We start from the raw sequence: 26,875 nt of genomic DNA, 5'->3' as shown, positions 1-26,875 counted from the left end.
TGGTGACTCTCACTCTACATGACTCTTACTTGGTGAGGGGATTTTCCATGCAGAAAGAGGCAGTCATAATTTATTTCTAAATCATGGTGTTTGCTCACGTTAGAAATAAGCATACAAACTATTAACAACCACTTAGGGCAGAGTTTACTCATAATAAAATCAGGTTTTGTTATTATCAGCTGCAATAAAACATGATGCATGTGTAAGCATTTTGAGAGTTTAAAAATCAATTCTCATTAACTGCAGTAGAAAAAGAGGATTTGATAACTATTGAAAGAATTCTACATCTTTGGTGGGAGTGAAATTAATTGGTATGAGGTAAAATCCTGTCAAAATCTGAAAGTCACTTCAGCCTTATCTGCAAGAGAAAATTGTTTACAGATCAGGTCACAGCTCAAATGGACTCAAACACCGCAAATGTTCATTCAAGGTCTTCTGGAAACATCCTGCAATAAAGTTTATACAAATAAAGAACCTATTTGCTTTAAGTATCAGCTATAAAAGAAAGTACAGGAAGTACGTGCAAACCAGCAGCAGATTTCTGTTACCTCACCATCAGTGTCTCCTGTTCTGCAAAGCCTACCCCATCTGCAGATCCACTGACCCCAAAAAAGGGGCTAACCTTGGCTCAGAGGCCTGGCTTTATCTGAACATAGTTTCAGAATATAAATGAATTAGAATCATCTGTAGGTCAGTTACACCTCAAAACAACACTTTTCCTAAAAAAGCTTAAGCCATTCCCATACCATGGAACTTCTCACTTCTCCATCTGTCCCAGCACCAGAACCCCAAAGGAAGGGCCCTTCTCTCCTTCTCAGGACATGGTTCCTGAGACAGGCAGCAACTTGAGCCTACAGGGAAGTTCAGGCCAAGGCAGAGGGTAACCCAGCAGCCGGTGGTCCACGGGCCACCACAATGGCTGAGCTTCCTGTGCTGCCTTGAGGGTGCCATCTCTGCTTCTGCCCTCTCACAGCAAGAGATACCGGCCAAATTCACACCTCCCCTCCAAATCCCAGAGACCTTTCTGGGCTCAGTGCATCTTCTAACATGACCACTGAACACGTATCTACATCCCAGCATTGCTCCAAACTGTGGTCTGGATTTCCTAGTGCCTCACATAAGAAGCCTGGAAGAGAACACTTAGTGCATCATCTAAAGTGCCAGCTCAAGACACTGGGTGCTTTAAAAGCAATTTTTCTCTGTAGATTTCCAAATGTAAACCAAACAAATCAACAACCCTCTGAGGTAGGTAGGTATCTTTTAATGTTTGTTTTACAGGCCGGAGAAAAGGGCTGATAGGGCAAGTGAAGTGATTGACCCAAGATCCCATAATGAGCCAGAGAGAACCTGACCCCTGACCCCTCCTCACAAAACCCCAGACCATACTCTGCCCCCTTGGGTCCAACATCTTCACCAGGTATTTACAGCATCTGGTGCACCTCAGGGTGCTCACTGCCTAAGGAGCACGTGGTGCAAGGCCAGAGTGGAGACTCGTGTGTCCCTCCCCTGAGGCTGAGTGAGGACAAGTGACATGAAGCTGAGGAGTTATCTTTATTGGAAAAGCACGTTAAGACACAGCGAGGCGGCAGCGACTGCAGCCACATGCACGGGGCAGATCTGGGAAGACACCACTGAGTCCCCACAGCCTTTCGCCCTCCACCTGAGCAAGGACGGGCCCCGTTTGCTGCAGAAGGGGATGAAGGCAGCTCTGGCACTCCTGAGGACTCGGCAGCTCCCCTGATGCTCGACATCGACTCTTCCTTTACTTGCTCTGCAGAGACAGAGGTCAGACTGTTTATTACTGTAGTCCCAGAAGGCAAAGGCACCTGAAAGGACCATGGGGAAACCTTAAAGCTGTGATGTTCCCATGCTCTGCAAGGGCTCTGGGCCATTCCTGCCTCGCTGGGATGTGGGACAGCTCTGCCAGCATCATCCCTGCTCTGCAGGGACAGCTTGGCTGAACAAACAGAGGTGGAGGAAAGGAGTGGGCAGAGCCCACTACTGCAAGTCCCCACAGGCTCAGCCCCACTATCCCAGGGTCGCAGTGAGAGGAAAAGTCTTCAGAACCCTCTGTCCCAGCCCTGCCGCTTGTCTGAGCAAGGTGGGACACTCCAACCCTTGTGAAACACAACCCCAAAGGACAGGCTGGCCAAGCAGGGCTAAGTCACTGCCTCTCTCTCTGTACCTTTGGTCACAGCTGATCCCTGGTGTTTGCTGGCAGTCTGAATTCCATTACTCCTGGAAAGGAAGAGCAAAAAAATAAGCCCATTCCCAAGCTTGAGCACTGCTGTGTGACCCTGGTATTGCTGTGACAGCCCCTCAGGCCAGCTCACTGCCACGTAAGACAACTGCAGCAGCATCTGGCACAAGGGCAGGCAGGCTGGGGCACTGCCAGCTGAGGAAAACAAGACTAATTTCAACCTCCAGCTAGCTGCTTTCCACACCTATTTTCTAATCTAGGAAAGGTCCTGCTTTTCTTCTTTCCCTCCTTTCACTGCATTTAAAAGTAGCGTGGCAAAACAGAGCGCATTGTAAGGAAACTGGGACTTGCCCATTGCAAACCTGGGAGTTCTGTTTGTTGAGAAACAGGTTAAAAAAAAAAAAAAAAAAAGGAGAAACAAGATAAATCCTTTTTTCCCCTGATCTATTGACCAGGGTGGGCAGGCTGGTGACTACTGCCCAGGTGATTAGTGGGAAAAACCTTTGAACAAGTAAAGGAACTGCAAGATATGCGGCATGAAAAGTCAAATGTGTTGGAAAGACCCACAATCAATTCATCCACGTGACATAGCCCTGCAGGACCTACCAGCCAGTTAACTTACCAAAAAAAAAAAAAATATCTAAACCCAGGATGCCGACCTATGTTTGTCATCAGTAAAGCAGAACAGGATCAAAGGAATTCAGTTATGGCAGGGACCTCCCAGGGAAGGTGGTGAGACCCAACGCTGGCCAGTGGGGACAGGCTCTCTCTGCAGCAAGGTTTTGCACCCCAGCCATACCCAGATACACCCTTTAGTGTCAGATCTCTCTCAAACGACACTGCTCCCAACCCTTCCCACAAGCATCCTTCCCTGATGGCCATCAGGTCACCAGAGCTGCCAGAAACACCTGGAAATCCAGCTGGAGCTTTGCAGGCAGGAGTGGATGCAGGCACTGGGCTGCAAAGGGATGAGGCAGCTTTAACACACATTTTCGCAGGCAACCCTGCACTCTCCATGGATAATTTAAAAATACAACTCAAGGAAATACTACAATTTTTGGGTAACAATTTCTTATCTTCCTCCAAAGCATTTCACATTCTGCACATTGGAACTCTCTAAACCCATTTCTGATGCCAAAAGCACTGCTGGAGCTGCTTTCCTCCAGGTTTTAGTAGCATATATTGAGTGCCTGAATCTTCAGCAGTGAGAAAAATTAATTATACTGCAAGGGAGTATGAATTTCAGTGACGAAAATAACATTGCTTTGTACGTTGTTTATAAACTGCCATAAATTTCCAGCCTGATTCTTCAGGTGACATAATAAACATAAAGAATAAATCATTGTGCAGGGGGGAGGGGGGCTTTTGTTTGGCTTTTCTTGCATCAAGAAAAAAAAAGCTTATCACCTTAACTTTTAATTGCATCCATCTCTCCTTGGAATACTTAACACAGCTACAAGCTCTCTGACTTTCAGTAAATGGCATCCCCCTCTTATTGCAAGGGCTCAAGAGCTGTAACAGCTCAGTGAAACATGAAGCAGTAAAGGAATTCCAGACCAGGCAGAGATTTGTGGGAATCCTCTCTATTTTTCAGTTGCCATGGTGTATCCATTCTCATTCTGTCTTGGACACAGTCACTACCAGACTCACATAGTGCCCCATCTCCCTGTACCCACAGGCCAACAGCAGCTCCATCTCCCTGAAGACTGAGGCACAAAGGCCCCCAGTACCATCACAGGCAAAATTATTTCTCTCTGCACTGCAATTTCTTCAACTTTAAGCAAAGTTTAGAGCGCACTGCTGTTTTAGAGAAGACAGGAAAAGGAGCCAGGATGTTTAGTGTGTTTTGGGGATCTGCTGGTGTCCTGGTACTGAGCAGAGGAAGGCATGGAATGATACTATGGCATGATGGCTCTCTCATACCCCACAGCTCTCTGTGCCTACAAACACACAGATACCACATCCACACTCAGAAGCCAATGTTCCCATTCAAAACTTCCCAGAAATCTCTTTGGTAGGTTCAATATTTGGATTCTGTATTGGTTTAGAGTGGGAACCAATCTATTTCCCTGGGGATGAAGATTCAGTTTCTCAAGAGTTCATGCCAACGAGGACAATCCTCCCCAGGTGCCACAGGACATCCTGTGCACAGAGTCACAAACTGGGAGACACTGGCTGCAAATCCAAGAGCTGGAGGCTGTCCAGCTTCCACTGGTAGAAAGACAAAGCACAACTGAGAAATATTTAACTCATCTGCTATGTGATTGCACAAGATGTCAAGGCTCAAAACCTTTCCCGAAAGCATGCTACCTAGTGAATAATCTTCATTTCCCATCCATCTCCCTGGATTTTATTTAGGGAACAAGCCCTTTATGGTTTATATAATTCTGGTCTTTCTAGCTCCATCAAAGTTCCGGGAAGAAAGTCAGCTGTTTTCCCAGACACATCACACTCTTATCACACAGCCTAGGCAAAGCATGGAGACTATGCCCAGGTTATGTATTAAATCCAAGTCTCAACCTGTATTTAAACACCTGGACCATGAGCATCCATTCCTGGGGCTCTAATGATCCTGTCACAGGTGCAGGGGCCAGGCTGGCTCCTCAGCAGACACTTGGAGTGAAGTGGGATGCTACGCACAGCCAAGAGACACTTTCTTTTCTCCACATCTTGGCAACATTCCACTCCAGGAAAAAAACAAAATAGAAATAGGGGCTTCAATACCTCTCTTCCCTCCCAACCAATGTGGCTGAAGAGCAGCTGCAGAGCATGCCTTTAATTAGCCCACTGCTAGCTGAAGGAACAAGCTAACTCTGTTAACCTGCCAGCGGGATCACGGTGTGGACACCCAGCTCCTGCTGGAGGGCACAGTGGGCAGCTGCTGACTGCCAGCCACGCCTCATTCCTCACTCCCTATTGTGGCTGCCTGGATCGGGTCACCACCAGCTGAGACAGTGCCAACAGGGAATTTCCATCAGGGGAAAGGGAGAGATTGATGTTTGGCAGCCCAGCTGTGGTTTGCCGCTTACCACTTCAGGGGCAGGCTCTTGGCACTCGCCTCGATAGTTTACCGTGATGAAGTTTGAAGCTCTCCTGCAAAGGGAGGACAAGACATTGCTTATTATTCACTTGCAATGCCACAGCTCCCAGCTGCCGGCATGACAGTCCTCTGTGGGCTCCTTAATGCTTTGATGCTACTTCCAATGCGATGGCATTTGTTACTCCCCAAACAATCTCATGATTGGGTGGAGAGGGAATAGGGGACCCTGGCAACTTGTGTATCTTAATTAGCTGTCATCAGATTAATCTCAGGCATTTTGATCTATGTTTGCTTAACAGCAAAGCACCAAGGACACACTTGATAGTGAGTCATGATGTATCAAAACAAACACTGTTCTGCAAAAGACACTCGGGAATGGTGGATGGCCCTGTATTACTGAAATCTCTCCGCCTACTCACATGGCAGCTGAACACAAGTCACATTCATTTTTGTATGTTTTCCCATCAGTGCCACAGACTGGTTGTGAGGATTCGCTGCAGAAAATCCTTCCACCCTTTACCCCATGCAGAATTCGATCACAGTCCAGCTGAAGAGAGAAAAAAATCACATTTGATGCCGGTTCACTGGCAAGACCCTCCTTTATGTGACTTGAAAGTGCTCACAAACCAAGCCTTGCATGGGGCCCCTCTGTCCTGTATCACATCCACCACACCTCCAGCCAGGCTTGGAGATCGATCATGTCTCTTGTTGGACCAGTCAGCCAAGCTTTGGGATACAGAGCCCTCATGCCCGTCTCATCTGATCCACCCCAACACTACGGTCCAGGGCAAGGTTTATTTCTCTCAAAGCACCATCCACAAGACAAAAATCATCTTCCACCCATACCTAGTCTTCCACATGAGTACGTCGATACCATTTTATCTCCAGGGATTGAGATGAAACCCATTGGCCAGAACGGAGGAAGAACGCCTGGAGCAGCCTGGCGCTGCCCGCGGGCGGTGCGACACGCAGCGCTCCTGACGCCCACCGCGCCGAGAGACACGAGCAGCTATGAATAATGAGGGGTGCCCTCCTGCTTCCTCTCGAGCATGGCAACGGGAACATTTAGGCACAGTTTTCCCTACAAACCACACGTGACACAGCCGGGATGCACTGACAGAACCTTTAGGGATCCTAAAAAGCCTCTCGCACCCTGCGAGCAGAGCGGAGCGGGTGTTTGCACGGTCATAGCAGATTTCCGACAGCAGAGGTCAGGGATAGCACAGCCTGTTCCCTGGCACGCACAGCCCCTTCCTCAGCCCCACCGTAGCTCCGGGATCCCAAAAAAGACAAAGACAAAGAAGTGACTAATGGCCTCCCAACCCCACTCCGGGTGCTACAAGATGTGTTGCAACGGCTGCAAATGGTGCAATGGGACTGCGAGAACATTCCACTTCCCCTTCCACCTGGAGATGCAGCATTTAGCACACAAATGATGGCTTATCAGCAGCCCTACGGGGCAGAAAGCACCCCAGGGAAGGAGGATTTCATGCCGCGCAGCACAGGGGGAGGTTTTGGTGATGTTGGCGTGCTGTGATAGCACCTGCTGGTTAAACGTCACTTGCTAATTTCCATAATGTGCTGCTTCCTCCCTCACCGGGGTAATCATCAGTGACGTGAGAGCAGACAATGCTGACCTTTGCAATCCTCTGCTGGATGCCTTCCTACGCACCAGACATTGCTGCCTGCACCACAGCCCAGGGCAGGAGGCCACCCCACCAGCAGCCCCGCACATCGCAGGTGCCAGCCGCCAGTGCCACCTTTCCTTTGGCTCTGGGAATTGTCTGTGACAAAACCCACAGGTGGCCCTGGAAAGAGGAGAGGAGCAGATCTGCTCCCTGAATCACCTCTGGTCTGTCAGGCTCGTCAGCATCACTGCCCCTCCAGTGCTACCAGTAAATACCACTAAGCCCTGAAGCAGACTGGCCTTATTACACCTAATGCTTCCTCTGGAATGCACCAAAATTGCTGTACCTGAACTATCTATTGGGTTTTTAACTCAAATATCCCTCTTCTAAAACTGGTCAGCGGCAGAGGCTTCAGAGAGAGTTAAGACAGTTGGTAGTAAGATCCCTCCAAACCCATAGAAACACGTTTCCTATCTCTTCCAAAATGCTATTTAAATTACTGTATGAAAGTGCTGGAGGAATTAAAACATCAGGTATTTTTTTTAACCATCCTACCTCTAGACAACACCCTGTGATAGTGAGATCCACAGTTTAGTCACCCTTTTTACGGTAACTTATTTTCTCTTATTAGTTCACATTTTCCACTTTTAGCTCTGTTGGAACTATTCCATTTTCTTCTCATGAGAAGGGAGAGCAGACACCCCCACCTTCCTCCTACATTATTCCTTACACAGTTATCATCTACCACTCAGTGTTTCCCCCTTTAGCACTCCTTCCTTCTGCCAAACTTATCCTCATTCCCTGGTCAGCTCCACCACCCTGCTCTGACCACAGCCTTTATTCTCAGCACCTTCTCAGCATGGGGGGGAGCACTCCTCACCCCATTTTGGCCACATGTGGGGCAGGATTCCAACCTGAGCTCAAGACCCACACCCCCCCCCCCCCCACAGGTGGGGGGTTTCCACAAGGAGCCAAGCCCTTCCCTCTGCTTCAGTGCCAGGTGATACAGGGGCTTGCAGCAGGCTACAGATACTTTCACTCATTCAAACCCTTCCAGGGACATGGGGCCAAGTGAAAAGCTTCAGGGTTACAGCAAGAACGGGAACAGCTGCAGGCAAAGGAGCAGGGGTGGTGCAGCACCAGCAGAGGAGCACCCCACGGGAGAGGTCCTCATTTCTGCCCACACAGCTGCCACCCGAGGGGCAGGAGGTGGATTTACCATCGGGTCCTCAGCGGTGTCTCTGCTCTGTGACTTGCGGCCGGGTGACTGGTTGCAGTTTTTGCCACGCTGACCTTGTGGGCTGGCAGAGAGAGCAGAGATACAGTTCATCACCAACTCTTCCCAAACACGGGGAGCAGAGGGCAAACCCACCCTCCCTGCAAACCCCCACAGCTCTTGGAGGGCTGTTTGCACCATGGCATCCACCCACCCACCAGATAGGAGAGGGTGAGAAGCCCCCCCAGCCACATGCTAAAAGGGAGGAAGCCAAGAGCAGGACACAGCTTTGGCCTGTGCTCAGTCTGAGTGCACCACCACCCCAGGGCTCTGCACCCCTTTGTCTGCTGGCAGCGCTTGATGGAAGGGGGACATGAAGGAATTGTACCAGTCAAAAGCAAGAAATCTCAGTGTGCCCAAGAAAAAGCAGCAGCTGAGTCCTGCTCAGGGCCAACAGCTACAAAACAAACAGCACCTGCCTGACAAGTGCCCAGAAAGCACAGGGTGCACCAGGCACTGCCTTTGAGCCAGGGCCAGGCACACAGGTGTTCACTGCCAGGAGACAGGTTTTGCTGGACAAAGTGTCCCGAGATGGATTCTGAGCACAGCAATCGCTGGTGCTTCATACACACAACATCAAGGCCAAAAAAGAGCAAGGGCTTCACGAGAAACATGCCCCACTATGTGTCTCTTCCCCATCATCAGCTCAGCCAGTGGGAAGTGCTGTAGCAAGCACCAAATATTCACTGCTCCATCCCAGACCGTGCTGCTCCTGTGCTGTCAAACCATTCTTGCTCCTATTAATCTCCTAACCACTCCTAAAAAATACACGTACGTGGAAGGGGGCAGAAACCAGTGCCAGGGCTGGAGGTGCCTGTGGGGACAGGCTGCCACCCCAGGTGCTGCTGAACTCACCCTCTGCCCGAGAAGGGACGCCTCTCGTTTACACCCTGCCGTGAACCACCACAGTTCTTCTGCAAAAGGGCCAGAACACACTCAACAACAACTTTTATGCAAGTAGAGAAGCAGCAAAGCTAAAGCAGCTCCTGCCCTCCCCCTCATCCTCCCAGACCCAAAGAATGACAGGGCTGCTCTTAAAGTAACAGGTTTGATGCACCCCATGCCCACCAAATGTTATCATCCAAGGGCTTAGAGGATTGTGGGGAGTCTGAACCCGCCCTTTGTCTCTCATATAGCATCACATCACTGGGAAAGTGAGAAGGGCTGTTCCGTCAGGCCCAAATGAGTCCAGTTTGTATGCTCACACCCAGGTCCAACCACCCTCTCCTCCATCATTAGTTGGCCACAGAATCCTAAGCACCTTGATCACCCCAGGCTGACCACAGGCAGTCCCTGGCCATCCAGACCCCACAGACTCTCACCAGACCCTTTCTGAGTTCATCATAGGCTCCGAGCTCCATCTCACCTGGTATGTCCTCTCCGAAGGGGGCAATTTGTTGCGCTGGACAGTTCCACCCCCTCTTTGAGCTTGAGCTTCCTTTTTACTGGAAGAAGGGAAGAGGAGAAAAAAATGGAGTGCTATGGTAGTGTGAGTGCCACCAGCACCCAGGGCTGCCCTGTAAGCCAGTGCCCTGCCACTAGGTACCACCTCCCCATCCACAGTCCCTGTTCCTGGTGGTCCTGTTCCTAATTCCCACCCCTAAGTCTTCTCCCTTTCTCCTCACCATTCCCACTGTATGCTACATCCTGGATCCAGGTGGCTGCTTTCATATCAGGGCTGCTTCTGCATATGCTCTATGGGAGTAGAGAGAGAGCATCTGGAAGGCAAAGTACACATGTGGGAAACTCCTCAGGAGCTGCCCATGCCTGACAGTCCCCTGGGAAAGGGGCTGCTCTGTCAACTTTGCTTCTCCTCCTCTACTCCACACTGCTTCTCACCTGCCCCTGGGCCCTTAGTGCTGACAGCGAAGCGCAAAGAGAAACCCCACTGCCAGAGCATCTCTTAGAGGGCCACTGGGAGTCAGGACTCTCCCAGGCATTGCCCACGTGCAGCTTCACAGGCAGAAGCTGCACTTTTGCAGCCAGAGATTTCCCTCTTTGCTGTCACTGCTCAGAGGAAGGGGTACTCACAACTTCTCAGCACACATGAGACATTTGTTGGTGTGCTGCTTGCCAGAGGCATCCCGGACAGGGGCGTTCTCCCTCGTGCAGGACAGGCGGCCACCAGCTTCAAACTGGGAGCGAAACTCGCTGCAGTCATCCTGTGGAAGGAGGGCAGGGTTAGGGCACTCTGTCCTCCTCGCCTTATTGATCGGATCCTTAGAAACCTGGGGTTTCCTGCCAGAAAAGCATGGAACTATCACAAATGCATCACAGGAGAGTCTGGGTGGGGGTGAGAGAAGAGGATGTGCAGTACCAGCCACTTAGCATATAAACAGAGGGGTGAGTCAGAAAAATTCCGGGTCCTTCTGCCTGCACAGCACGTGTGTTGGGAGTTTTCTAGTATGGTCCCACTAATTATTATTCTCCTGGTTGGGCCATCCAAAGCATGCCAGTGATGTGACCGATACGGTAATGAAGTCACTCCCTTTTCTCCCAACATCCTTAACACACAGCTACAGCCTTTTCCCAGATTGTAGCTCAAGATAATTTTCTTTACAAAGCCCGTAGGATCCTCCAAACCAGCCACACTTTGGGACGTGTCAATCAAGAAGCAGCAGTTAAAACATAAAAGCACAATGCAAACATACTCAATAGTCCACAAGCACAGGAAGGTTGTTTGGAGAGTGGATGATTAATTTGTTCCTTGTTCAAAACTGCTGTACAGAAACTATGTTAACCTGCCCCTGTTATGTAACATGGATGGAAACATTCAGTCCCCCTAATTTCAACTGTTTCACACACTGCAATAGGCAGCTCCAATCAGCAAGTACAAAGGACAGGGAAGTGACTTCCACTTACCCGTTTCTTCTTAAAAACAGATTTTAGTGCTCGCAATTTTCTGCCCATTTTGTGCAGTCCTGCTAGCTTGCATGAAGGCCCTTGGCAGGTCACTGGCCTTACCCTTTGCTTTGCTCAGAAGTTTACACCACCTCATCCCCTCTGCCAACAGGAGGCTTCCCCAGTGTTGTCCTGCATCCCATCCAGGGCACCTCAGCCTCCAGCTCCTCAGCTTTCCCACGAGGGTAATGCTGGAAAACCAATCCGAGCACAAAGCCCCACATTTCCCTAGGGCCACGCCAGGCAGGGATAGCGGAGATGATCTGGCCCTGGATGAGCCTCTGCTGCTGTGCCAACAGCCATGAAGCATTGTTCCACCAGAAAGAAGCGTTGCATCCACTCCAGAGGGGCTCCCCACAAGCCTCACTGCTTCTCCCCACCACCAGCGTGTGCTCACAACCCTGCACAGCTCAGGCCATGCTTTCCCTTCCCAACAAGCCCAGGAAAGCTCTCCCAGCCCCTCTGTGCCTTAATCCCTGGGACCAGCCCAGCAACCCAGTTCTCTGCAGACAGATCTTCCTTCCACTAAGAGCTTCTCTCAAACATTTTCTCTTTGACCCAGCATTTCTGGAGCCCTATTCAGGCCTGACCTCCGCTGCAAAAATCTCACTGAGTACATCCAAGTCGTGCGTTTGCCTTTTTCATGGCCTGTCACATCCCTGACCCGCTAATAAATGCAGGGCTTTCTTATCCTTTGTCACTTCTAGCCAGTGAGTAAGAATTCTTGTTAATCACTGACTGTGTGATCTTGCTACTGCCATTACATTTTATCTTGTTTCTATTACTCCAGGCCTCAGCACTATCCAATTAGTCTTGAGTGATCTGCTGATCCTCCTCTGCTGATACTGCCTCCCAGCTTTGCCATCAGCAAATTTCACTTACACTTCTATTTTTTGGTGCCAAAGTCATTAGAAAAAGCACTAAAACAGGATTATCCCCAAGACTGAGGCTTAAGGGGGCCGCACCAGCCCCTACCATAGCAGGAATCGAGAGGAAATTGGTGGAAAGCAACTATTTTCCCTTTTACAGGGCTGCTTTTGCCAGCAAAGCATCAGCGCACAGCAACATGGTGGCTGCAGCATGCCAGGGAGAAGGTGGCAAATCACAGCTCCATGAGAACAAAGTTTCCAACAAAAAAAAGCTAAAACTGAGCCACAGGCCCAGAGATCGTGCAAGGCTGACATCTCCCAGAACACAATGATCTCTTATGCTGTGCAGAGCGCAGATTTAGGGCCTTTCACAGATTTTTCTTTTCCACCTAATTAGCAGCCTCAGCAGAATTGACCTCTCCACCTGTGAGCTGAAATTCGGGATAGCACAGCACACCTGGCTTCCTGCTCTGTCAGGATTTGCCTGTCCTTAGATCCACAGGTCAGCAGGGCAAACCATAATATTCAGGCACAAGCTGTTCACTTGAGGGACTCAAGAGCATGAATAAGAAATAAGGAGGGTAAGGAAAGTGGATCTCTAAATTAAGTCAGAGGAGAAAGAGCAACTGAGTAGAATAACATTGCCTTCCTCTGTCTTGGGTGAAAATCCAATAAAGTCCTATATTGACCTGCCTAATACTTTAATCTCACCTTATCTTTTCCTTGTCTGTTTTTAGATAACTTCCGCTCATTCTCCCTTTTGCTGGAAGAGAAGAAGATGAGAAAGTGAATACCAGGGTGCTCCAGGGAGAAGAGGTTTCCCCAGCGCTGGTGCGAGCAATCCCACGCTCCTTTCCTTTACTCACAACTTCTCTGCACACATGATGCACTTATTGCTGTGCTGCTTCCCAGAGGCATCCCGGACAGGGTCGTTCTCCCTGGTGCAGGAAAGTTTCCCTCTGTTGAACAGATCCCGAAACTCCCGACACTCATCCTGTGCAAATGCCAAAAGCATGGGTTGACACGGATATGCTGACGGAGAGACGCATCTCCCGCAAATCCACAAAGGATTATCCACCCAACGAATTACATTTCAAACGTTATTTTGCTTCCTTGAGGCGTAACTCGGTGGAAAACCAAAACATGCAGCATAAAACAAAGAAATCCGTATGTTTAGATGAGCAGATCTGTCTTTTGCATCCAGGGCAGCCTTGTTGCTATTTCTAATAGATAACACGTGCAAGATCCTGCCCGAAGGACCTAAGCTCTGCTCTGAGTATAAAATCCACAGTTTCAGTGAATTTCAGATGAGAAAGTCGGTTTTCCCATCTCTCATGAGAGAACGTACTGCTAAGAAATTTAAAACCCATGCACAGTAAAAAAATGAAGCTGCAGGCCTAAACAAAATATAATCCTTGAACACCTCCTATCCCCAGGTACACGAGAGTAAGAGGTGGGTGTTTTTACCTTCCACTTAACATGATGGTACATGTTAATTGAACCAAAGCACTCTATTTCACAAAAGGCTTTTGTAGCAAAGCCTGCTTAAGCATTTCAGCCTGGCCTTTACTTTCCTCTGAACAGTTTTCCCATAACTTTCAGGGCAAGTCTGCAGTGTAAGAAACACACGGAACACGTGAAGTCTTTAGGTCCGTTTATGCAGCACTTACAACCTTATCTGCCATGTGATCTGCAAGACATTTTTCCTCTCACACCATGTAGAGGAGATGGCTTGATAGCTTATCCCAGCTCTGCAGATGGGGAAGTCAAGCCTAGAAAATTACTTGCCAAAAGCCAGACAGAAAATCTATGGCTTAACAAAGAAATTCAGTGTAGGTCTCTTCCTGATGCTGTAAAACTGTCCTGCCTTCAGGACCATACTTTGGCAAGTCAGATGTCTTAAAAAAAAGATGTCCCTTAGGACAGCTATGCCTTACAAAGCCTTTAATTTGTGCACACACACAAGAGCCAGAAAGCTACCCTGCTTAACCAGATGTAAAAAATAAATAAATCAATCACCACAACCAACATTATCTGATGGAAACCAATTCACTCCCATCTAGAATAAAAACCCAAGGCTAAAAGGACAGCTCCCTCCACATAAAGACCTGCTATCTAGAAAAACAGCTATGGGTAAAAGAAACCAGCCAGGTGCATCAACAAGATAAACAAGGGACAATTAGAGCCAGCCTGTTCCCACACCCTGCCCTAGTCAGAGCTCACATGCGCCAACCTTGCTATTAAATATTTGCCAGATGCCAATGGTGTGCCTTATAAACAGGCAGGCATCCTCCTCAGCCAGGGCTCGGGGTCAGGCACACACTGGAGGTGCCGTGATTGCCTGGGAGGAGCCGCCAGGAATTTTGGTTTCTTTTATGCTGATGGATAGCACAAAGCCTCACACTCTTCCCAAGGCTGGGCATGTTTGCCCTGCTCCCCTTGCAGGGCCCTTTCCCACGCTGCAGATGAGGAAGCACCCTGGGCAGCGGCTCAGAGGCAGCAGACGCGATGCCATCACCAATAAAACTGGCTTCGGCACAGATGTTTCACCTCACCTTTCCCACGGAGTTCACCTTCCTGTCCGCCTCTCCACCACTCCCTTTGTTTTTTGAGTCTCTTTCCCTGCAAGAAACGGAGGTGTGAGTGACAGGGCAGCGTGCAGTGCTCAGACACAAAGCCAAAATAGAGGGTGATTAAAGGCCAGTCCCGCCAACCCCACCTCCCCATTGCACAAGGCAGCAGCGCAGATCAGCACCAGGGCTCAGCTCCCTGACACATGCCCAGGGTGTTTAACATCTCTGCACTGGGGGCATTGTGCCATCCTTTCTCCCTGCCTAATATGCAGCTCTCTCCATCCTAAGAAACACCATCCACAGAAACAAGAAGCTCAACTGTGTAAATTTTTACTCTGCATTTGTTCCTCACACTCCGTGGTGAATCCCCAACATTTGATGAGCTGGAGAGAGCTACTGGGTTCACAGGTTTGCTGAAGAACTACAGACTGGTCTGGTTGGCCAGGGGAAACAACTTTATAGCACGGAGCCTCCTGAGAGCTGGCTCCCTGCTGTGGGAGGAGAGGACATGCTGTGGGTGGGCAGGGCTGGCACTGGAGCCAGCAGGCAGCTGATACTCACAGCAGCCTTTGGCACATCATGCACTTGTTGAGGTCTCCTTTGTTATTTGGGCTGCTGAAGACCTCCTTGGTGATGGGACAGGAATACTTCCCACTGCGCAGAAGTGACCAAATTTTCCTGCATTCGTTCTGAAAAGCACAGAGGAGGGCAATCAGTGGAGGCTCCCAGCAAGATCCTGAGAACTGTTTGTTCACACTGAATCTTTTATGGGTGTGCTGCAGGCTCTCAACAGCACCAGTTTGCTCACACAAACCACACTCCTCCTGCCCATACACCACACGTGGCACAGGCTGCGCCCAGAGCCCTGCTCGAGGCTCCCGAAGCAGAAAAGGCAATGAGAAAGTTCAAAACCCATTGCAAGAACCATTAATCATGGGGAAAGGAATATATATTTAGGGAACACATTTAATTTACATACAGCTGCAAATTGCTACCCACTACAGAGGACGACTGCACATTATAAAGTTAGCCAAGAGCAGAAAATAGAGCCCTGCAAGTGCCAGAGGGATGCAAGAGGAATGAACGGGCCAGAGCGACTGAAGAGTGATTCATGTGCAAGACAAGCACAGAAAAGCAGAACCCCCTCAGGAAGCAGAGCAGTAATATTGTGCAACGTTGCAGCAGCCCCTTGCATCTTCTGCTGGGTAGCTGAGATGCAGACCAGGGAGAAGCAATGAACCGTTTAGTTATTTTTGGCTACTGTGTTTCCCGAAAGGATCTTTACCAAGGAGACAAGCTTGCTTGATTAAAACATGAATGGAACTGACTTCTAAGTCATTGAATCAAATTATTTTCTGAGACTCAAAGGACTTGCCTTAATTCTTTTAATTATGAAACTCAGGAATTATCGGAAGCAGGGGTTTCTGCTGGATCAGAAGCTATATTCTAAAATATCATTAAAAATGTAATTCATGCCATTTCTAACATCACTTCATGAGACTTCCAGCCCAGAGCTGTTTGGATATGATCAGAGCATCATGCACCAAACACACACTGTCAGCTGGAGCCGTTGCTGTATTACCTAAGTGTTGTTTTTAAATATGGAGAGATTCACTGCTTTTTCCACCACTGAAAAAGCATTATAATATCTAAGTATAGTGCATCTAAATGGACTTTGCTCAGAGCATGCATTAAGCAGTGTAAGTTGGCAAAACAAAGGGAGGATCAGAATAGAAAAGGTTGGACTCGCCTTAATCGAAGCTTGACTGGCAACATCTGCGACAGAAAAACCAACAATGAAACCATACAAAAATCTTTGAAGGGAAATTTTAAAGCAAAAGCATTTAATTAAAATACTTGATGCAGTGTCCTAATCCACCCAAATACCTCTTGATAAAAGCTAATCCAATGCATTATTTCACAGATAGACAGTCTCTAATGCCCAGTCCTTTCTGGAACATTGCACTTTTTGTCATTCAAATGCAAAATAACATCCATTTTTTTGTGTCTTTGTGCCCTCCTTTACTACATTTCTTTTCTCAGGCTTAAAATCCAGGTTCCAAGGATGGTTCAGTAGCTGTTTCTCCATTATTCTACACCCCCTGCCTTGGTAGTTGCATCAAACCCACACATACATTTTTGGCATTCTTCACCATCACTTAAAATTGGGATACCAGAGCTAGGCCATATCACACTGTTTGTCCAAAATTACAAATTCCTTTTCAAGGCCCATTCCATTTGCAGTACTTCACACAAATTATCAAATTAATAATGAGTCAGCAGGTGAGTAGCTGACAGCCGTTTCTTTTTACTAAGCCACTTAAAGATGGTATAATATGGTTCATCCTCTTTTGTATCATCAGTGGCATTGCAAGGAACTGTCAAGAAATCTTCCATTAGCTCTTTTTCAATAGGAACAGGCAGAAAATTGAAAGACCATTGCTTCAAACGCAGCTCCTGCTGAAGTCTATCTATTGTAGCCAAATTACTGCAGCCATGCGAAAATGCCTTCCTTAGCAAGTGTTGACAAGACATTACCATTTTTCTGAATTTACAAAAAAATTGTATTACATTTCTGTTCAAAGTTGGGCTTTTTATGGAAGAATTCAGTCTGGTTGGAAATTGGTATTCTCCCACTTAGAAAAATGGGGGTTTGGCTTTTTCGTTTGTTCTTAAACTGCTAATTCTAGTAAAAATAGATGCTTTTATATACCAATAAAACTTCACTATTTCCACATGAAAAAGAAAAAGCAGTTAACAAGACATGTTATATCAAACCAATACATGTAGTACAGCAAAAAAATTGGTGGTCTTCTGCTATACCACTATGCATCTTAAAAATACAAGGGCTCTCTAATCCTCTCTCTGTCTTTATGGGCACTCCCAGGCTGCATCCTCTGCCAGTCCCAGATTCCAGCACGGAGAACACCACAAGTTACTAACCTGAGAAGAAGCAGAAAAATGCCAGAGCAAGGACCACCGAGGCACCTTCTATTTTCATGGTGAGGGTGGTGGCAGCTGTTTGCCTACGTTGACTCTACTAGAGCATTGCTCAGTGAAACCCAAAGAAGGGGCTCAGGGCTGATCACATATATATAGATGTCCAGGTTCTCCGCCTTCCTTATGATGTAACCTGCCCAAGAACCATCATTAGCTGCAAAAACCGGTTTGTTGACACTACTCTAAATTCTAATGATCCCATTAACACAATTAATTTCCATAAGGATGAGACATATTTGAGTCACTCCCTGCATTTTGTCAAGGTAAGAAAATTATAAATAGATCACTTCAGATCCCCCACACAGGCAGAGGGATTCTTGCCATCTTCAGCGTGGTTCCATAAGACAGCGGGACTCCAGCCATCACACCACAAATACCTTTTCATATCTCAACGAAATAGCTGAAAGGGCTTTTATTCTAATAACTTGTCTGCAGAAGAGACAACAGGAAGGCCAGGTCACTCAGACCTCTGGAAGTCAGTCTGCTTTTATTAAAGCACCTCAGTATGAACCTAAAGAGTAAACATTCAGGAAAGGTTGAAAAACATCAGTTTGAGGCTTTGTTGAAATTCTTTGGGTTTGATGCTACAGTTCTCATAGCACCTATGTTAACGATAAAACCACACAGCCAAATCCTCATCCTTTCCCCGTTTCTCCCTTTTGTCTTCAGAAAAAAACAGTTGCAGTGTTATTAGTGAAAAGCTTTTCTCAGCCCAGGCGGGACCTGGCAGACCATTACAGATGCTGCTCTTTGAGGTGTGTTGTTATTGATGCCAAAGGGTCCAGCCAAGCAGCTCTGCTCTGGTCTTTCCCAAATAAGAGATAAGATGAAAGTAATCATCCTGCACAGGGTTTCTCAGGAGTCTCGAGAGAGGAAAATAAAGATGATATCAAAGTTTTGGAATGTGATTTACGTGGGAAGAAGCTGTGTGCCTTGTCTCCAGTGAAACAAGAAGAATTTGGAGAGAAAAGTCATTTGCAAGGTTTGAAAGGGGTGGATAAATGAGTCAGTCAAGCAAACCAGAGCAATGAGGGGCTTGAGCACAGGCTGTGGTTGTGCAGAGAGGCAGATCAGCACCATCTGAAAAGATGAGGAAGAAAACATAGCTCTGCATGACATATGTGTCTGGCCAGACAGGCCAGCAGAGCTCAGTATAAATCCTTGTAATAAATTGCTGCCACACGTTTCTCAGATCAGAACAGTTGTTTGTGTTCACAACTGGAGCCAAATCCAAGCCAGCACAGCCCTAATTTTGAGTGTGGTCATCCCTAATATTTCTTTTTCAACTCCAAACAAAATCACGTGCAGGTTCACAGTGGAGAGTTTGCAATACAGTAGCAAACTGCCCAAGGACAATGCAGATGGTTCATGGCAGATCTGAAGAGCCGTGTATTGTCCTGAATCATGAGATAATTTCTGTATGCGTATTTGGGTGTGGAATTGGAGGGGAGGCCAACAGGAAGAGAGGAAAACTAAGCTGACAGAGCATGTGTCAGTAAATCCTTAGGAGAATCGGAAGAGAAAAAGCAACAAAAAAGTGTATGGTAGTTTAAAAGTGGTTAGAGCTTGGAAATCTATCTGAAGGACAGAAACAAAAGATGTTACTTGTTACTGAAGTGTCTGCCCGTGAGTCAGCCATGAGGTGGGAGGGTTTGGGAAGGGGAAGTGCATTTTTAAAAAGGGTTTTGTTGTTAAAATTTTCTTTTCCTCCAAAAGTTCTATTCCTACAGAGAAATGAAACAATTCCCTGATTTAAGACAGCTAGCTGACTGCCCTGTTCCTGAAGGAAGCAGACTGGGCGCCAGATCAGGTCAGACTGGCCAGGTGAGAGCAGCTCCCAGCCTAGCAGTGCAGGGTGACAAGGAAAAGGAGAGGGAGAGACAAGTCCTGATCCCACACTGGCCCTGTGACCACCCCATCTCTCCCACATTCCCACCACTGCAGCCCCCCTGTCCACCACTTATACCCACACCAACACATGGGAGAAGCTCAGAATGTCCCAAACACACCTTGATGCCAAAACCAGCTCCATGCTCAGCAACAAAACTCTAGAGGGGAGAAAAATAAAAAGGATTCCCAGCCTAATTTCTACTGCACAACCACAATCTCCTAAAAGAACCCAGCAATGGTAGGAAATGTGAAGGGATGGAGAGGACCCAGCAGAACCATATGGTTCGGAGGATTTGCTTGTGTGTGCTTGAGTTACACAAACCTGGGCACAATGAGGGATGACAGCAGGAGTGTATTAAGCATAAACCTTGCCTGACTCACTTGATTGCCTGTATTGATCGATTTTCACCGTATTGATCCATCTACACCGTGAAGTCTCAATCCTGCACTGCAATCCAGACAGCCCATTAATTTCCATAGGAATTTATATCCCATAGGATTGGATCTGGAAGAGAGATGATCCTGATGCTTTATCAATATATTTTTAGCACAGCACCTAGCTAATCTTAATTTTAAAATCTATGCCAAACACCTGGAGAGGAAAATGCCACTGAGAAAAGCAGCTGAGGGCTGAAGAGATATTGCAAAGGTATCTTTTGTTCATGTCTCACTTAAAAGATTGGGGAAAGTAAACAGCATATAATGATGCTGTGCCTGGTAGGACAGCTCTCACTGGGTCTATTTTTCACCACATTCTGCTATGAAAACAGGAATCAGGATAAAAATAATCATGAAGGAGTAACTAGGAAAATGCAGGAGAAAATAGAAGCATAACATGAAATTTAGGGAACCCCTAGGCAGCTGAAAACCCAAAAGGTTGGGACAATAATCCTACAGCCAGCAAGCTGGGCCAGCACTGTGGCAGGCAGGACACAGCCACAGCAGCCATTCACCTTTTCCCTCCCCAGGGACCTGAGGAGAATGGGAAGGGAGTCCAATAAGCAGCCAAATGATTCATACCCCAATTAGTGATGGACATCACACTCCTTTTCCTATGGCCATTCTCCCCTTTTCGGATGTTTCCATAATTCATTCCTTCACAGCCTGCACAGAAATATATCTACAGACAGAAAAATAATTGAGATGCCTTGTCCACTCAGGAAGTTGTTTTTCTTCTCATTAGTGACAGGGCACTGTATTGCAGGCAGGATCACCTCCTTCCTAATGGGTTTAACATCACTTAGGGATATTTTTACCAGGGAAAAGCCTCCTGGCAGCATAATTGGTTGGGATGGTGATGGTGGGGGTGTTGTTTGGTTTGGGATTATTTTTTTGAAGGCGGTGGAGGGAGGGCTTGCTTGGGGATTTTTTTTGGTTGCTTGGGTTTGTGGGTTTTGTTAAACCATCTGTGCTTTGGTAGCTCTTCACGGTTTGAATGCCAGCCTCCAGCCCAAGCAGCTCTGAAGTTGCCCTAAATGCTTGAGGACATGAGCTGTGTTGTCCCATTGTCACCCCAGAGCAAGGCAGTGCTTTGGGTCAGGCCTCCAAAGCCACCACACAGTGGGACAAAAAGGCCTGATAAGGATCTGTAGCCCATGTTTCACCCTCTTTTTCCCTGGAAGCAGTGCCAGTCTCTTTCAAAGCACTGTTTGCCCTCATAAAACTACAGACATGCCAATATTCCCACCACAGATGTACTTTTCTGTCGTGATTGATGCAATTTTTACCTCCCACCATCTCTCCTCTTCTGAGGAACTCCATCAGCACCACTGCTCAATACCTAAATTCTATAAAATATTGAAACTGCTTTCTTTTCCAGCCGACCACTATGTCCCTCTCCAAGCCAGAGATCCTTAGGGGAAAAGGGAAGAGACAGTTGTGTGGCATATTTAACAAAGGAAGCACAGAGTAAATGGTGTTTTGTTTCACAGCCAAAGCTGAATCCAGAGCTCTTCAACTTCCATGAGTTCATAGAATTGCAGATTGGTTTGGGTTGGAAGGGACTTTAAAGCCCATCTCATTCCACCCCCAGCCATGGGCAGGGACACCTTCCACTATCCCAGGTTGCTCCAAGCCCCATCCAACCTAGTCTTGAACACTTCCAGGGATGGGGCAGCCACAGTTTCTCTGGGCACCCTGTGCCAGGGCCTCACCACCCTTAGAGAGAAGACTTTCTTCCTAATATCCAACCCAAACCTACCCTCTTATACGTTCAGAGTGAGGCATTCCAAAAAGAGGGACTTCAGAGACACAGGATGGTTTCTTGCCCAAGATACTCATTTGTGCACCCACTCTGGACTAGACTCTGCTGCAGGAAGAGCTACGAGTCTCACCCACCTCAGCAGAGCTTAGGAGGTACCTCATCCACACAGCCCATGCAAGAACAAGGTTTATGATGCTGGACAAAGCTCTGCCTGCCCTTCCAAGACCAAAATCCAGGTGCTGATGAGCCAAGAATCCAGTGATCCCCAAGCTGATGGGAGCGAGTTGCAGTTTCTGGGCTGTAATAGCCACATGTCCCAGAGCTCCCATTTGTACCCTCAGCTACTGCAGCTCCCAGGTGGAGCTGCCCAGAACCTCCAGGGAAACAAGTCTTGGTCATCCTGACATCCCACTGTCACTGCAGGTACTCAAGACCACCACAGTCCCTTCCCTCCAGCCAGGACAGGCTTCCTAAGCCCAAAGCAGAGCTCCAGCAGCTTGACACAGTGAAAAATCCTTCCCCAGAGGCTGCTGAGCTCCCAGCATGGTGTTGGGTGTGCAGCCCAGCTGCTGGATGGTCACAACTCCTGGCTGCATCCCTGAAAATGCTGCAGGTGTTAACTCCCAGCATCCTGGAGCACTGCTCCCTCTCTGGCAGCTCACCAAGGAGGAGGAATTGCTTGAGGCCAGGACAGGAATGATGAGAATTTCCCAGTTTCATCGCCCTCTGAGAGTCAGGTGCACAGTGAGTGCTATGCATCCACAAAGCCTCAGTAAAAAGCACTTCAGAAGCACGTCCAGAGCACAGCAAGTCCTTACTGAAGAATAAAACACACTCAAAAAAAAAAAAAAAAAAAAAAAATCAAAAAAAAAAAAAAATCTGTGTCAAGTTAACTTACTCTACCAAAAGGAGACAAAGCAGATAAACTTAATTTTGGAATAATTGCTTTGCAAATCTCTGTGCACTGAGATCATTTGAGAATTTCCCCTAAATCCAGCATCTGCTGCAACCTCCTCTGGAGTGAGTGCCTCATGAGTCACACCCTTCCCTGTCACCAGGATTCCCTTCCCACCCAAATCCACCTTTTTAGCTCTGATCTGAAAGTCAGAATAGGCATCTTGGGTTATGGACTGACCACATGCTCCTCATACATCCTCCAGCACAGAAAGCTCCTGGGTGTCCTTGTCACACCTGCAATGCCATGGCAGCAACTTCCAGCCCCCTGTGCTTGAACCAGAGCAGGAGCCTCACCTTTGCAGCCCTTGCCAGGCCGTGAGCCACCATGACATGTGGCTGACTGGCCTGGACAGCCCTTTGCCACTGCTGATTTGGCTTGACAGTACCAGGGAGGAGGGGGAAATGAATCAGGAAGTGAGCAACAGTGAGAGGTGTAGGTCCAAAAGGCAGGGATGAGGCCAACTTCGGAAGATCACAATAATAGCATGTAACACATGCCATCTTCAAAGGACTAATGAATCCCTGCAGGGTTCCCCTATCATTATTTGCATTTCACAGATGGATACATTAAGATGCAGAAGGCTGCATTATCCTCTGGGTCACACCTAATTCAGTCTGTTCATTCCCAGCCTTATACTGGAGCTCATCCCTGCGGTGTGAGAGATCCTACCACGAGGCAAAACAACTCTGCTATCTTCCAGGCAGGCCTGGTTCAGGAATCACTGCTGTGTCTGGGATCTGGTTTGAACAGCACACCAGACTAACTGGTCCTATTGATCTCTCCTGACCTTGAAAACTGATTATCAATTCTCCTTCCCTCCAATCAAGCTGAGGAGTGCAAGCAGCTCTGGCTTAAAGCTGCACTGAATTTTTTTAAACGTACTTTTCTTCTAGAAGTGAAATATAAGACAGAGGAACCCAGAGGAGAGATGCAGCTGAGTGTTCAACACACAATCCAGTCTCATTCCAGCCCTCAGTCTGGCTGTGGAAAGGACACACCTTCCAGCCAGGAGCTTCCCTGCAGCTCAACAACTTTTGTTCACAGAAGAATAAAGCTGCCCTGGGAAACCAGGCTTGCTGGGAGAGCAGAGCTGCTCCCCAAGCTGTAACTGATGCCATGTGGGGCTGGGGAGGCTGGAACTGGTCTCTGCATTCACAGGGAGATCCAGCACCAGAGCAACAGGCTCTCCCTGCCGACTCTGAGGAAGCAGCTGCCATTCCTACTGTCAACACTCTCCTGGGCGGTTTTTGCTCATTGAAAATTGTGAGACTGGAGATGGCAGGAGTTGGGTTTTGATCTACAAGGCTTCAGCAAGTAACATCTGCACACTGAAAGGACTTCCCATGGCAAAGCACCACGACATCCCCTGGAGCTGCCAAGCACTTGGAGCCTCCAAAGGCCACCAAGATCTGTGCTGTGATAGTCCTTCCCAGAGCCAGCTGATTTCACCTCCCTTAACAGTATTTGTAGCTTAGATAAGGGTAATCAAAATCTCGTCATTCAGGGTGTAAACTGATCGCCTGCAGGGGTTAGAAAGGAGTTTTACTTCGTGTGTAGTGTTGCACAACTGCCAGGATTCACTGTGGGTACTCTCTAGCCTCTGCTGAGCACCAGGCGGGGACCACAGCAAAAAGCAAAGCTCAACACACCGGCTGAAAAGCCGGAGTCATCATGCAAAACAACACAGCCCTATTGTTTGGGAACAAAGAAGAAATTTTTCTGACTCTGGATTCAACTCACACATGGAAATGAAAGACAATGACTGTCACTAGGCTACTGAAACAGCAGAATTTCAACAGAGGAAGAAAAATTTGTCCTGAGATCATTTTCCTGTGGACAGTGAGGGGAATGCCTGAAGAGCACTGAGGGTTGCACTTGTGTAACTCTGTCCCATCCTGTGCAGCCACTGGACCCTCTAAGTGCTGCTCCAGTGAGTGGTACCAACAACGTGCCCCCCTCAGTGAGGGCTGAGCCCTTCCATGCCCCCCAACAACCCTCATGCCCACCCACCCCCACCTGAACAGCAAGCCACGAGAACAGTGTTTTTCCCCTCTGCGAAATTATTATTTATGTTTTATCAGCAGCAAAGGCTCCATAGTGCCGGAATTGGCCGAGGGGTGTGGCGGCCTAAGTGCCAGTACCCACGGCTGCAGTGACAGCAGGAGGCCAAAAACATACCCCGTGTGGGTGGTGGTTGCTCTCAGATTAAAGTATCGCCACGCCCCGCTCTCCTAATTGCGCTGTGAAACTCTGATCTCTGCCCGATCCCCCAGCCAGACCCGTAGCAGGTGCCTTGAGCCACCCATGGCATCCCCAAAGCTCCAGCCAGTCCTCCAGAAGAGCCCACAGCAAGATGAGATCCCGAATTTCCCTGCCCTGTAGAAGGTAGCTGAGAATGAGGCATTTCAGTACCTGTATGTGATAGAAAACCACAGCGTCGTCACTTGAGGCATCTGCTGCTGTGGATTGTGACTGGAACCGCCAGCCAAGAGGGAGAGCTCCCAAAGAAAACAATCAACTTTTCACACAGGAAAACGACAACTGAAAGCTGAATATGTTTGCATGAGAACTATGGCATTTCCATAAATTAGATTTTCCTAAAGCAGGGCTACAAGAAAGCTGGAGAGGGACTTTTTACAAGGGCACGCAGTGATAGGACAGGGGAGGAATGGCTTTAAACTGAAAGAGGGTAGGTTTAGGTTGGATATTAGGAAGAAATTTCACTGTAAGCATGGCAAGACACTGGCACAGGTTGCCTGGAGAAGCTGTGGCTGCCCCATCCCTGGAAGTCTCTAAGGCCAGGTTGGACAGCACTTGGAGCAACCTGGTCTGGTGGGTGGTGTCCCAGCCCATGGCAGGGGGTGAACCTGGATTATATTTAAAGTCCCCTCCAACCCAAACAATTCTGTGATCTTCTGTTTTTCCTTCCATATCCCCCGAATTTAGGGGAGATCATAGAACTAATAAATATTTGCATTTGGTCCAAACACCCTACTTACAATTTGAAAGTTGCAGAATCTGTACAAGGCACCCAAAACTATCACTTTTCAGTCACTGTACAACCTTTCCCCAGTGTGCTGGTAATGCAGCAGTACCTGGGAAAGAGGAGAGCTGTTCCTTTACACAAGATGTAAAAAGCTTTAAACACATTTTTTTGTGAAAGGGAGGCATTTTGTTAAAGAGCATCAGTACATTCAATAGCATCACTCCGGCTGCTGAAGGAACAGCTCAGCCTTATCAAAGATAATGGCACAGCCCTTGATGCTGCAGAGACAAATCACCAGAAATGCATCACTATTTTGGGGAATCACTTGAGGTCTAATGCACTTAAAGAAAGCATCTCCATTCAGCCCTCACTTGCACACCAAAACCCAGGGTTCACGCAAACATGAACCTGGGGTCTGCTCCTCCGTGCTGGGGTCAAACGCTCCAGAGGACATGTCTGCAGTCACCAAATTCCTGCAGCTTTGTACCTGGTTTTCAGCTGGTACACTCACTGCTGAACCAATAATCCCTGTGCTCAGGAGGGAGTGCTTGCCAGGCCCTTTCTGGCAGCAGCACAAAGACACCATGACAGATTCCAGCCAGGACAGCTTCCCCTGCACACAAACATGACACTTGTGACACAGAGCTCTTACCCCTGCAGCAGGAATGTGCTCGCCCTGGGAAGTCTCAAGGTTTCCCTCGTTACATTTAACTACCTGGGGCTTGTTGCTTGCATTTAAAAATCATTTCCCACAGCACAGTAGCCTGTGCACCCATATCCACCCAATAAACATCCCATTTCCCATTGCAGCTGGATCACCAGGATAATGGTGGAGTTCTGCTAACAAATGACTGATGACCACAGTGGGAATCAATGTGTCTATCAGCAGTGAATTGGCTACCAGGAGTGACATGTGGCAGGCAGCAGCATCCCAGATCTGAAACAAGGACAGGAAAGTCCTGAATCAGTGCTATTTCAAATCTTTTAAGGAACATCTAGATCATGGTCCAGCCCTTTTCACCACCAATCAGTGCCTGGCAGAAGAGCCAAACCCATAAAATTTCAAACAGGCAGCAGGGGTGCCCAGCCCCTTTTGATGTTCACCTTGTCCCAAAACATCTGATGTTTTGGCTGAACATATTCCAAGTGTTTGCCCATAATGTTACAAGAACCACAAAATAGTCTTTCCTGGTGGACCATTGGGATCTGCCAGCCTGTGGTCCCTTCCAAGGATGGGATTGCATTCACCCTTTGTTTCCCAACTGAAAATAAAGCCGAAATCCAACATTTCAGCTGCAGGAACTGAGCTTTCTGAATAGGAATCAGGAAATTTGCATAAAGCTTGTATTTG

General features: G+C 47.9%; 1 protein-coding gene across 6 annotated transcripts; it reads right to left on the bottom strand.

Moving 5' to 3' along the window:
- Positions 1-1,532: 1,532 nt before the first annotated feature.
- On the bottom strand, positions 1,533-17,592 carry LOC116451422 (serine protease inhibitor Kazal-type 5-like). 6 transcript variants are annotated; one of them, XM_032124881.1, is made up of 14 exons: positions 17,431-17,588; positions 16,238-16,263; positions 15,049-15,176; positions 14,470-14,536; positions 12,781-12,908; positions 12,626-12,677; positions 10,176-10,306; positions 9,511-9,589; positions 9,000-9,058; positions 8,088-8,169; positions 5,660-5,787; positions 5,230-5,293; positions 2,186-2,238; positions 1,533-1,771 (listed from the first exon to the last, which is right to left on the bottom strand). In XM_032124881.1, exons 1-13 carry the CDS (start codon positions 17,486-17,488, stop codon positions 2,233-2,235), a joined length of 1,008 nt encoding a protein of 335 aa, XP_031980772.1. In that variant the 5' UTR covers positions 17,489-17,588; the 3' UTR covers positions 1,533-1,771; positions 2,186-2,232. The 6 variants fall into 6 exon arrangements, 5 of the variants coding, with proteins under 5 accessions (XP_031980772.1, XP_031980771.1, XP_031980773.1 ...); XR_004243191.1 differs by lacking the exon at positions 5,660-5,787 and having other exon boundaries at positions 17,431-17,590; XM_032124880.1 differs by lacking the exon at positions 2,186-2,238 and having other exon boundaries at positions 17,431-17,591.
- Positions 17,593-26,875: the final 9,283 nt, after the last annotated feature.

This window comes from Corvus moneduloides, chromosome 15, assembly GCF_009650955.1.
Source record: "Corvus moneduloides isolate bCorMon1 chromosome 15, bCorMon1.pri, whole genome shotgun sequence".
Taxonomy (NCBI): Eukaryota; Metazoa; Chordata; class Aves; order Passeriformes; family Corvidae; genus Corvus; species Corvus moneduloides.
This window is presented reverse-complemented; position numbering and strand designations above follow the sequence as displayed.

What these genes read in the sequence shown, in the direction of transcription:
- LOC116451422 (XM_032124880.1), bottom strand. Translation starts at nt 17,488, where the DNA reads ATGAAAATAGAAGGTGCCTCGGTGGTCCTTGCTCTGGCATTTTTCTGC. An exon ending in ATCATGTGTGCAGAGAAGTT is followed by an intron (nt 12,678 to 12,780) that starts GTGAGTAAAGGA and finishes CTTCTCTTCCAG; the next exon opens with CAAAAGGGAGAATGAGCGGA. An exon ending in CTCATGTGTGCTGAGAAGTT is followed by an intron (nt 9,590 to 10,175) that starts GTGAGTACCCCT and finishes CCCTTCTTCCAG; the next exon opens with TAAAAAGGAAGCTCAAGCTC.